Source organism: Poromitra crassiceps, assembly GCF_964638095.1.
Source record: "Poromitra crassiceps genome assembly, chromosome: 19".
In the NCBI taxonomy this organism is placed as follows: Eukaryota; Metazoa; Chordata; class Actinopteri; order Beryciformes; family Melamphaidae; genus Poromitra; species Poromitra crassiceps.
In genome coordinates, this window is record NC_139646.1 from 25,770,461 (window position 1) to 25,783,748 (window position 13,288).

General features: G+C 48.7%; 1 protein-coding gene across 1 annotated transcript in view; it reads right to left on the reverse strand.

Moving 5' to 3' along the window:
- Positions 1-13,288, reverse strand: part of LOC310793673 (zeta-sarcoglycan-like) — a gene marked incomplete at both ends in the record, with an annotated part of 410,080 nt that overhangs the window by 103,547 nt on the left and 293,245 nt on the right. The window contains one exon of the mRNA XM_083655527.1: positions 1,053-1,140. Coding sequence (XP_083511653.1) covers positions 1,053-1,140 — 88 coding nt within the window. The remainder of the gene's footprint in view (positions 1-1,052; positions 1,141-13,288) is intronic.

A 13,288-nucleotide genomic window follows, 5' to 3' on the forward strand; every position in this document is an offset into this window, starting at 1 on the left:
TGAGCACAGTTTGAGCACTTGCATTAAACAAGGGGCAACCTTCTAGGGATGAAAAATGGAGCCAATGTGGAAGTGCCTTAAACCTGCATTATTTCCAAAAGTTAATTGTGTTAAGATTGTTTAGTTTGGTTCGGTTGATGTATGGATTTAACGCTCCATTTATAGTTAAGAAAAAAGCGCACAATGACAGCTGAACATGTTCTGTCTCTATTTCATGAAAATGTATAATATCTTGATTGATCGATTGATTGATTTACATATTTATATATTCATTTTGTTGTTGTGGAGGGACTAACTGAACATCTGAGTGTTCTGGTTTGAATAATTATAGAGTGTCACCAGTCTTTCACCCATCATCAACCACTGCTGCACTACATATATACTGAATATTCTCATGTTCTTGTCATATTTGTATAATGCACAAGTCATCTTTATTGGACTGGTGAAAACACACGGCTGAAAAGTCAAAATCTGAATATTATATGTCTATAATCTATTCTATTCAAAACCGTTTTCATGCAGCAGCCATATTAGATTTGGTGACATGACCCATCGCCCTGAAGAGAGTGGACTGATCCACAGCATGGCCCCCTTAGATGAGCCAAGCCCAGACTGGCACCCTTTAGACAAGACAAGCCCAGACTGGCACCCTTTAGACAAGACTGGCACCCTTTAGACAAGACTGGCACCCTTTAGACAAGACAAGCCCAGACTGGCACCCTGTAGACAAGACTGGCACCCTTTAGACAAGACAAGCCCAGACTGGCACCCTTTAGACAAGACTGGCACCCTTTAGACAAGACAAGCCCAGACTGGCACCCTGTAGACAAGACTGGCACCCTTTAACTCAAGTTTAGGGTGAAGAGAACAGTGGGTTCAAAGGCTCTTTTAAGTGTGAGTGGCTGTGTGGGCATACCGGTCTATTGTGTGTGTGTGTGAGTGTGAGTGTGAGTGTGAGTGTGAGTGTGAGTGTGAGTGTGAGTGTGTGTGTGTGTGTGTGTGTGTGTGTGTGTGTGTGTGTGTGTGTGTGTGTGTGTGTGTGTGTGTCTTACCCACGGTGAGTTGACCAGTCAGTTGTCCCAGGTCGTTCCTGGCATTAACTGTCACGTTCCTGTCAGACTGCAGGATCAACGGACTGTCCTGATCAGAGAGAGAGAGAGAGAGCGAGGGGGAGAGAGAGAGAGAGAGAGAGAGAGAGAGAGAGAGAGAGAGAGAGAGAGAGAGAGAGAGAGAGCGAGGGAGAGAGAGAGAGAGAGAGAGAGAGAGAGCGAGGGGGAGAGAGAGAGAGAGAGAGAGGAGAGAGAGAGAGAGAGAGAGAGCGAGGGAGAGAGAGAGAGAGAGAGAGAGAGAGAGAGTGGTTAATAAATTGCATTACATTTCAACAGCTTATAGTTGACATTCAACAATTGACCTGTTTCACTTGTGTCTGTAGGTGTTTAACAGATGATCTCGTGCTAAGCTTTACACCTGGTATCCACAGATATATAAACACACACACAGACTCGTGAAGTGAAGAGAGTACCAGCCGAAGCTGTCACGGCTGGTACAGTACATAAGTCAAGTCAAGTCAAGTCAAATTTTATTTATATAGCACCTTTCATACACAAAGGCAATTCAAGGTGCTTTACAAAAAAATAATCGAAAAAACAAGCAGCAAAGCAATGCACATATAAAAAAAACACATAAAAAACACAGCCGACAGTTTTAGTTAAAATATATACTCAAATTAACAAACATGAAACATTATTTCTGTTTTAAATAAGTTACAAGGCACTCTTCAGTATTATTATTACATGTACAGTCCATTTGTTGGAAATGTACAGGAATCTTTTTTTTTTTAATTACAGGCCGAGAGAGGCAGTAGTTTAGTAGCAGTTAAAAGCAAGAGTAAACATAAAGGTCTTTAGCTTGGATTTAAAAATAGGCAGAGTAGGGGCAGATCTAATGTGTTCAGGGAGTTTGTTCCAGTTATGGGAGGCATAGTGGGAGAACGCGGCTTCACCATGTTTTGATTTGGTCCTTGGGACAATTAGTAGACCAGTGCCTGAAGATCTCAGGGATCTGGATGGTTCATAGTGTAGAAGCATTTCAGAGATGTAGTGTGGGCCTGACCCGTTGAGAGATTTGTAAACTATTAGCAGAATACACAGAGTCTACTCTGTAGACTCTGTGTAGGCTGGTACAGTAAATACTCTGTAGGCTCTGTGTAGGCTGGTACAGTACATACTCTGTAGACTCTGTGTAGGCTGGTACAGTAAATACTCTGTAGGCTCTGTGTAGGCTGGTACAGTAAATACTCTGTAGACTCTGTGTAGGCTGGTACAGTAAATACTCTGTAGACTCTGTGTAGGCTGGTACAGTAAATACTCTGTAGACTCTGTGTAGGCTGGTACAGTAAATACTCTGTAGACTCTGTGTAGGCTGGTACAGTAAATACTCTGTAGACTCTGTGTAGGCTGGTACAGTAAATACTCTGTAGGCTCTGTGTAGGCTGGTACAGTAAATACTCTGTAGACTCTGTGTAGGCTGGTACAGTAAATACTCTGTAGACTCTGTGTAGGCTGGTACAGTACATACTCTGTAGACTCTGTGTAGGCTGGTACAGTAAATACTCTGTAGGCTCTGTGTAGGCTGGTACAGTAAATACTCTGTAGACTCTGTGTAGGCTGGTACAGTAAATACTCTGTAGACTCTGTGTAGGCTGGTACAGTAAATACTCTGTAGACTCTGTGTAGGCTGGTACAGTAAATACTCTGTAGACTCTGTGTAGGCTGGTACAGTAAATACTCTGTAGGCTCTGTGTAGGCTGGTACAGTAAATACTCTGTAGACTCTGTGTAGGCTGGTACAGTAAATACTCTGTAGACTCTGTGTAGGCTGGTACAGTAAATACTCTGTAGGCTCTGTGTAGGCTGGTACAGTAAATACTCTGTAGGCTCTGTGTAGGCTGGTACAGTAAATACTCTGTAGACTCTGTGTAGGCTGGTACAGTAAATACTCTGTAGACTCTGTGTAGGCTGGTACAGTAAATACTCTGTAGACTCTGTGTAGGCTGGTACAGTAAATACTCTGTAGACTCTGTGTAGGCTGGTACAGTACATACTCTGTAGACTCTGTGTAGGCTGGTACAGTAAATACTCTGTAGACTCTGTGTAGGCTGGTACAGTAAATACTCTGTAGACTCTGTGTAGGCTGGTACAGTAAATACTCTGTAGGCTCTGTGTAGGCTGGTACAGTAAATACTCTGTAGACTCTGTGTAGGCTGGTACAGTAAATACTCTGTAGACTCTGTGTAGGCTGGTACAGTAAATACTCTGTAGGCTCTGTGTAGGCTGGTACAGTACATACTCTGTAGACTCTGTGTAGGCTGGTACAGTAAATACTCTGTAGACTCTGTGTAGGCTGGTACAGTAAATACTCTGTAGGCTCTGTGTAGGCTGGTACAGTAAATACTCTGTAGGCTCTGTGTAGGCTGGTACAGTAAATACTCTGTAGACTCTGTGTAGGCTGGTATAGTAAATACTCTGTAGACTCTGTGTAGGCTGGTACAGTAAATACTCTGTAGACTCTGTGTAGGCTGGTACAGTAAATACTCTGTAGACTCTGTGTAGGCTGGTACAGTAAATACTCTGTAGACTCTCTGGCAGACTCTAAAGTGTTAGCACACTTTCCTCTTTCCTCCCCCTTTTTGTTCATCCCATGGCTGTGCTTAGCTCATTTTCTCTTCCCCTTTCACTTCTCTCTCTCCCTCTCCCTCTCTCTCCCTCTTTCTCTCTCTCTCTCTCTCTCTCTCTCTCACTCCCTCTCTCTCTTTCTCCCTCTCTCTCTTTCTCACTCCCTCTCTCTCTTTCTCCCTCTCTCTCTCTCCCTCTTTCTCTCTCTCTCTCCCTCTCTTTCTCACTCCATCTCTCTCTTTCTCCCTCTCTCTCTCTCTGTCTCACGCTCTTTTTCAAATTGCTTATTTGTTTTGCCGGCGTGAAATGAATAGCTCGCAGGTGACCCAATTTCTCTGTTGATTTCCTCAAATTAATATCTTGCTGCGTTCCGGACTGAATTCCAAATGAGAATTGTGTTAAAATTGGAAAGTCGTTGATCCGTTGGAATGGAAGGATCCTTATTTTTTTTTAGATTTCTTTTTCGTATTTTTCCTTTTTTCTGCCTCTTCGTTCTCAGTCTCTGCCTCCCGCCCCCTTCTCTCCTTTTCGCTGTTTATGACGGGGGATATTATGTTAATGATGGGGGATATTCACTGTTTATGATGGGGGATATTCACTGTTTATGATGGGGGATATTCACTGTTTATGATGGGGGATATTCACTGTTTATGATGGGGGATATTCACTGTTAATGATGGGGGATATTCACTGTTTATGATGGGGGATATTCACTGTTTATGATGGGGGATATTCTGTTTATGATGGGGGATATTCACTGTTTATGATGGGGGATATTCACTGTTTATGATGGGGGATATTCTGTTAATGATGGGGGATATTCTGTTTATGATGGGGGATATTCTGTTTATGATGGGGCATATTCACTGTTTATGATGGGGGATATTCTGTTAATGATGGGGGATATTCACTGTTTATGATGGGGGATATTCTGTTAATGATGGGGGATATTCACTGTTTATGATGGGGGATATTCTGTTAATGATGGGGGATATTCACTGTTTATGATGGGGGATATTCACTGTTTATGATGGGGGGTATTCACTGTTTATGATGGGGGGTATTCACTGTTTATGATGGGGGATATTCACTGTTTATGATGGGGGATATTCACTGTTAATGATGGGGGGATATTCACTGTTTATGATGGGGGATATTCTGTTTATGATGGGGGATATTCACTGTTAATGATGGGGGGATATTCACTGTTTATGATGGGGGATATTCTGTTTATGATGGGGGATATTCACTGTTTATGATGGGGATATTCTGTTAATGATGGAGGGATATTCACTGTTTATGATGGGGGATATTCTGTTAATGATGGGGGTATTCACTGTTTATGATGGGGGATATTCTGTTTATGATGGGGGATATTCACTGTTTATGATGGGGGATATTCTGTTAATGATGGAGGGATATTCACTGTTTATGATGGGGGATATTCTGTTAATGATGGGGGATATTCACTGTTTATGATGGGGGATATTAACTGTTTATGATGGGGGATATTCTGTTAATGATGGGGGATATTCACTGTTTATGATGGGGGATATTAACTGTTTATGATGGGGGGTATTCACTGTTTATGATGGGGGATATTCACTGTTTATGATGGGGGATATTCACTGTTTATGATGGGGGATATTCTGTTAATGATGGGGGATATTCACTGTTTATGATGGGGGATATTCACTGTTTATGATGGGGGATATTCTGTTAATGATGGGGGATATTCACTGTTTATGATGGGGGATATTCACTGTTTATGATGGGGGGTATTCACTGTTTATGATGGGGGATATTCACTGTTTATGATGGGGGATATTCTGTTTATGATGGGGGATATTATGTTAATGATGGGGGATATTAACTGTTTATGATGGGGGATATTCTGTTAATGATGGGGGATATTCACTGTTTATGATGGGGGATATTCACTGTTTATGATGGGGGATATTCTGTTAATGATGGGGGATATTCACTGTTTATGATGGGGGATATTCTGTTTATGATGGGGGATATTCACTGTTTATGATGGGGGATATTCTGTTTATGATGGGGGGTATTCACTGTTTATGATGGGGGATATTCTGTTAATGATGGGGGGTATTCACTGTTTATGATGGGGGGTATTCACTGTTTATGATGGGGGATATTCACTGTTTATGATGGGGGATATTCTGTTTATGATGGAGGGATATTCTGTTTATGATGGGGGATATTCTGTTTATGATGGGGGATATTCTGTTTATGATGGAGGATATTCACTGTTTATGATGGGGGATATTCTGTTTATGATGGGGGGTATTCTGTTTATGATGGGGGATATTCACTGTTTATGATGGGGGATATTCTGTTTATGATGGGGGGTATTCTGTTTATGATGGGGGGTATTCTGTTTATGATATGGGGGGTTATTCATTGTTCATTCGCACGCGTTAGTACACCAGTAAGAATAGCTGTAGCATTTGCTGCAGCTAATGGGGATCCTAATAAACTAAACAAACACACGCGCGCGCACACGCGCACACACACACACACACACACACACACACACACACACACACACACACACACACATACACACACACGCACACACACAGACACACCACCCAGTCAGGTTACAAATTTGCCAAATAAATGCGTCCTCCACATGGCGCGTGGCTGTGCATCGCCGCGCTCATCCATTTCCTAACGCATGTACGCCGGATTCATTCTTTCCAACGGGCCGTGTGATGGGCTTCACTATATTATCTTTCCACTCTGTTTGAAGCCACCGAACGCTTTGTAAAGCATGACAGACGTAATGTGCTCCCAATCATTCCGACTGGACGGCCAATGTGCACGAACACGCCCGATCCCATTCACTTAGCCCACGGCTCCGTCATTCAGAAGCGTGGACAGATAGTCACGTTTGATTAAGCACTCACATGCAAATCCCGGGCAAATAAGGGCGGTAAACAGTGGATGCATATTAAACAGCTGCTAATGCCTTATTTACACAACAGCTGTTTAAAGGCCAGTCATGTGACTGCCGGTGAAAGCGCTCGTCTGAAAAGAAGGATTGTTTACACGTCACTGGAAGTCTTTTACAATCCTATAGTTATCTCCAAACAAATGCAAAAAATAAAAACATAAAAAGAAATCAACCAGCGGTGGGAGATATTGCATGCAAAATCAAATTGTTCCAGAGTTTTCGTGGATCTGCTTTGTTTCCAGATATTGACACTTTTTAGAAGACACGATTGTGACACACTCTTCCATCACTCCTTTTCAAAGATGACGGCTTAGCACCGGAGAAAATCATTTCTCCAATATCTATTCTTTATTGTGCAGCATCTCGATAAAAAGAACCCGCATCCAAATGTGTAAAGGCTGACATGTGACGGTGTTTGGTGCCAGGTGCTGTCACCCTCTATAGAGGACAACAGGGCTTGATATCACCTGGCATCATTTGCATCACAGTTTAGCTACCTTTCAATTACACCTCAGCTGTGAATTTGGACACAATCGACTTGCCATGCCATCACCACAAATGCATGATGAGACTGGAAGTCTGCACCTGTTGTACTTCCCCCCCCCCCCCCCCTTAGCCTTACTTACTTTGCACTTTAAAGGCCGTTTCCCAACGGTGCGGATGTCCGTGCGAATAATCGGCACGGGCATTCGCAAATTATTATTTTTTATTAGTTGTAATTGAAGCTTGCACACCGGCCGAACATTCGTGCGGCATTTTATTTTTCCGGATGGACATTGACGTCTGCACGGAAACGCCTGCGGAAAATACGTTTGACCAATGGAATCCTTTGTTTACAGCTGATGTCATACCTCCACTACTCTTGACAAACTCGGCTCATCAATTTGGTTTCTCAACATCCAATTTTATTTTATATGACAAACACCATGACGATCAACACCGAAATCAACGACAATAGATCTTCAGATCGCCGAGCAGCTGGGATTCACTGAAGATGGTAATGTAGCTGTTATGTAACACTACTAACGTTGTGAACCACTGTTGTAAATGAGCTAACGTTAGCCACTTGTATCTAAGTGCTAACTAGCAGTTTAGCATCAAATTTGGGGTCCGCTGCTACTGCCTCCATTTTCTCTTCTCATTGTTTTTTCCCGCTGACGGAAATGTCACTGCCTCCAGTTTCTTCTCATGGCTCATCTCGCTGCTGTGTCTGTCTGTCTGTCTGTCTGTCTGTCTGTCTGTCTGTCTGTCTGTCTGTCTGTCTGACTTAGCCGACTAGTATAAGGTGACCAGACATCCCCGATTTTCGGGGACAGTCCCCGTTTTGGGTGACCTGTCCCCGGCTGGAGCTGTCCCTGAAAATGTCCCCGATTTTCTACTGGTGACTGCGGCCGATATGACTCTAGCTCTAGCAGGCTCATTCTTAAATCTCGAGTGAAGATACTTACATGCTATGAAACTGTAAGAACTACAGCATCCATTGGGACCAACAATGCCATGCTACCTTGTCGGGAAGGAAGGGGGCTAAATAATAGATTTTGAAAAACCGGCATATAGTCAATTTCAAAGGGGACCCCTGACCGCTCTCACCTCAATATATCTGAATGAGAATGGATTCTATGAGTCTATGTTTTGATCCAGGCATCCAACAAGTGTTTACATGTTTTGCTGCTTCCTGCTCTTCCAGGAAAACATTTAAAAAGCAATCAGGACTCTACGGAAAATACTTTGTGAGATCTGAGGCTTTTCATAAAACATCTGGTGCTGTAGGCTCAGAAGGCCAGGCCAATGCTGCTGGGGAACACATTGACATTCACAAAATTTTTGTAAAGGGGCACAGTGAATGACGTGTGTGTGTGTGTGTGTGTGTGTGTGTGGGGGGGGGGGGGTGGTCAACCAGGAGCCTCTTCGTGAAGCCGACACTGTTTATTACAGTACAACAGCCATGGACAAAATAAATCAAACCGGAATCATCCCCCTTTATTATTTCATAGGTAATAACATTGGATATTTTTATGATATTGTAGTGCCGGAGGTAAGAGGAAAGACGTAGGCAACGTAACATTACTTGTTTAATCAAAACAACCAAAAACAATTGCTCCAAACATGGCAGGCAAAGTTCGCCAGAACACAGTGTGTAGAACAGGAAATGCAACAGCAGTAATAGTCCCCCTGGCACCTCTTGCCAGATCTTAGTTCCCTCCCACTAGGGCACTCAGAGAGAGGGGAACACGAACCCATAATGTAGTCACTACACCAGCCCCCCCAGTGTTCACCTCAATATTCAAACTCCTCGCGGCGAGGGGGGCGTATGGCCCGGCCCCCACGACTGTAGGTAAAGTCAGGAGGTGCAGGAGGAGGCGTGACATTGTCCATCACCTCCCCTTGCCGGGCGCGAGCAGTGGGGGCTTGCTGGGGTTGGAGTGGGGGGCGGCCACGGTGTGGCCGAGGGGGCAGGACGGGAGGGCGTCCCCTGCGCGGTGGCAGGGCCAAATCCGGGGGCAGATCAAGGTCCAAGTGGGCCGGTTTGAGGCGATCAACAGACACACACTCAGTCTTACCTCCCATGTCAACCATGAAGTTCTTGGCTCCCGCCTTGATGACACGGAAGGGCCCGTCATAGGGAGGTCGTAGTGGAGTCCTGTGGCCGTCGTGGCGGATGAAAACGTAACCCGCTGAGTGCAGCTCCGGGGGCACCCGCGAAGCAGGGACGCCATGCTGCATAGTCGGGACCGGGGCGAAGGCCCTGGCGCTTTCCAGCAGGGAGGCACGTTGAGCGGAGGCACACCAGGGCTCCGTCGATTTGGGCATGAAGTCACCGGGGACCCGCAGTGGCTGTCCGAACACCAGCTCGGCTGAGGATGACTGGAGGTCCTCCTTAGGTGCCGTCCTGAGCCCAAGCATGACCCACGGCAGTTTGTCGAGCCAGTTGCCGTCCGTGAGACTGGCTCGAAGGGCGGCCTTCATGGAGCGATGAAAACGTTCAACAAGTCCGTTAGCCTGCGGGTGGTAGGCGGTAGTGCGGTGGAGCTTGACCCCCAGATTCTCTGCCACCGCTGCCCACAGTTCTGACGTAAACTGCGGGCCACGGTCGGAGGAGAGATCAGCAGGGGTGCCGTAGCGGGAGACCCACACCGCGATGAACGCTCGTGCCAGGTCAGGGGCCGTCGTAGAGGAGAGCGGGACAGCCTCCGCCCAACGAGTCGTCCTGTCCACCATGGTAAAGAGGTAGGTGTAACCGTGCGAGGGGGGCAAGGGTCCTACCAGGTCCACGTTGACATGGTCGAACCTCCGCTCGGGTACAGAGAACTGTTCTAGGGGGGCCTTGATGTGGTGATGCACCTTGGCGCGTTGGCAGGCAGTGCAAGTGTCGACCCAGGCCCTCACATCCCTCTTGAGCCCGTGCCAGACGAACTTCTCTGACACCAGCCGTGAGGACGGTTTCCTACCAGGGTGAGATAAGCCGTGCACCGCCTCGAAGACGGGGCGTCTCCATTCGGTAGGGACCACCGGCCGTGGCTGACCCGTGGAGACGTCGCACAGGAGCGTGGTCCCTGCATCACTGAAGAGTACCTCCTCCAGGCGCAGCCCAGTGTCCGACGACTTGAGAGCTTGGACGGAGGGGTCGGCAGCCTGATCCGCAGCCATGCGGGCGTAGTCCAAGTTCAGTTGGACCGCTCCGACCACTGCCCTGGAGAGACAATCTGCGACCACGTTGGACTTCCCAGCCACGTGCTGGATGTCCGTGGTGAATTCGGAGATGTAGGAGAGCTGACGCTGCTGGCGGTCGGACCACGGCTCCGTTGTCTTGGACATGGCGTGCGTGAGCGGCTTGTGGTCCACGTAGGCAGTAAACTCGCGGCCCTCCAGTAAAAAACGGAAGTGTCTGACAGCGAGCCACAGCCCGAGGAGCTCCCTGTCGAAGGTGCTGTACCTGCGCTCCCTGGGGGACAGCTGGCGGCTGAAGAAAGCGAGGGGCTGCCAGGCGTCTCCAACCCACTGCTCGTACACCGCTCCCACAGCAAAGTCAGATGCGTCCGTGGTGAGAGCAGTGGGCGCCGAGGGCGAGGGGTGGGCCAACATGGCCGCGCGGGCCAGGGCAGCCTTGGTGTCCTGAAAGGCCTTAATGCGCTCCACCGTCCAGTCGATCTGCTGCTTCAGAGTCCTGCCCTTCTGGGCGTCGTACAGCGGGCGTAGGATGTGGGCGGCCTGGCGGATGAAGCGAAAATAGAAGGTCACCATCCCGATGAACCCCTTGAGCTCTCTGACTGTGTGGGGGCGTGGGAAGGCAAGAACCGCTTCCACCTTCGAGGGGAGCGGGGTTACACCCTCCGCGGAGACCCGGTGCCCGAGAAAGTCGATGGCGTCCCGTCCGAAAACACACTTTGCCGGGTTGACGATCAGCCCGTGTTGACTGAGCCGAGTGAAAAGGGTCCGGAGGTGGGACAGGTGCTCCTCCTCTGTGGCGCTCGCGACAAGGATGTCATCCAAGTAGACGAAAAGGAAAGGCAGGCCCTGGAGCACCGAGTGCATGAGGCGTTGGAAGGTCTGTGCCGCGTTCCTCAGGCCGAACGGCATCCGCAGGAACTCAAACAGTCCAAAAGGCGTGACGACGGCAGTCTTTGGGACGTCCTCGGGGTGCACTGGCACCTGATGATACCCCCGTACCAGGTCTACCTTGGAGAAGAAGTGCTTGCCCGCCAGGTGTCCCGAAAAGTCCTGGATATGCGGGACGGGGTAGCGGTCGGGCTTTGATGCGTCATTGAGGCGGCGGTAATCCCCACATGGGCGCCACCCGCCGTTTGGCTTGGGGACGATGTGCAGGGGAGACGCCCAGGGGCTGTTTGAGCGCCTAACGATGCCAACCTGCTCCATGTGTGCGAACTCCGCCTTGGCTACAGCCATCTTCTCCGGGTTGAGGCGTCTGGCTCTGGCGTGGAGAGGAGGTCCAGTAGTTTCGATATGGTGCTCCACACCGTGTTTCACCGTGGGTGCAGAGAAGGTGGGTTTGGTGAGGTCAGGGAATTCGGCGAGCAGCCGAAGGTACTGGTCGCTCTCGGCGAGTGTGTTGGACAACCCGCTGTAGACCGCCTCCCCCTGAGTGCAGGCGAAGGAAGCGAATGTCTGTGAGTTGACCAGGCGCCTGTTCCCCGCGTCCACTAACAGGTCGTGGGCGCACAGAAAATCTACGCCCAGGAGGGGAAATGTGACAGCTGCAACGACAAAGTCCCACGTAAAGCGTTGGCCTCCAAAGCACACGTCCGCCTCTCTGATGCCGTAGACACGGATAGGCGTGCCGTCCGCGCCTGCCAATTTCGGACCGTGCTCCCCCTTTGCCACGTCTGATCTTCCTGCCTGAATGATGCTCCACTGTGCGCCAGTGTCACAAAGGAACTTGAGACCGGAGATGGCGTCGTGTATGAAGAGCAGCCTGTTGGTGGCACCAGCACTCAGGGCCACTACCGAGCGCTGGCTCCGCCGTTTCCCGTCGGCGTCGGTCCGAAGGTGCAAGGTGAGCGGCACCGCTTAGCCTTGGCGCCAAAAGTAGCATGGTAAAAGCAATGCCCCGCAGCGTTACCCTGCTGGCCAGCGGGTCTGGCATCGTCCTTCGCTCTCCTGCGACGGTCCGGTGGCGGGGCAGCTGCGTGAGCGAGCAGCTCGGTGGACCGTTGAGGCATGGCCAAGACGAACCGGTCCGCCTCCCTGGCTAGGGCGCGGGGTCCTACGATGGTGGTGTTAGCCAGCGCCAACCTCACCTGAGCTGGCAGTGTGCGCATGAACAGCTCCGTGAAGAGGATCATGGGGTCTTCTGTACCGAGCAGGTTTAGCATCCTCTCCATGCGTGCAGAGGGCCTCTCGTCTCCCAAGTCCGACATGTCAAATAGGCGACGCACCCTCTCAGCAGTGGACAGTTCAAATGTCTCTAGGAGTAGGGCCTTAAGCCGCTCATACTTGTTTGTCGTCGGGGGGGCGGACAAAAAACCCACCACTCGAGCCGCAGTGGAGCTGCCCAACATTGCCACAGCATGGTTGTACCTGTCGTCGTCATCGGTGATGTTGCTTTTGTTGAAATGTGCCTCTACAACAGCAAACCATGCAGCAGGCGTTGCATCCCAGAACTCCGGCAGTTTAAGAGTGGGAGCGTGTGCACCATGCGTCGCCCTGACAGGGGATGGTGATGGCTGCCGCTGGTTTGAACGTCTTCCTCGGCCGGACATTTTGCAGACTTGTAATGTTCGTTCGCTTGGTTTTTGTACACAATAACGCTAACAAAAACGAGCGTCGGGGTCACCAGTGTAGTGCCGGAGGTAAGAGGAAAGACGTAGGCAACGTAACATTACTTGTTTAATCAAAACAACCAAAAACAATTGCTCCAAACATGGCAGGCAAAGTTCGCCAGAACACAGTGTGTAGAACAGGAAATGCAACAGCAGTAATAGTCCCCCTGGCACCTCTTGCCAGATCTTAGTTCCCTCCCACTAGGGCACTCAGAGAGAGGGGAACACGAACCCATAATGTAGTCACTACAATATATTGATTGCCGGACTGGAAATGTCCCCGATTTTCATTTGAGAAATCTGGTCACCTTAGACTAGTAGCTAGCTTGCGGAGTGCATTTACTTTATACAGGACAG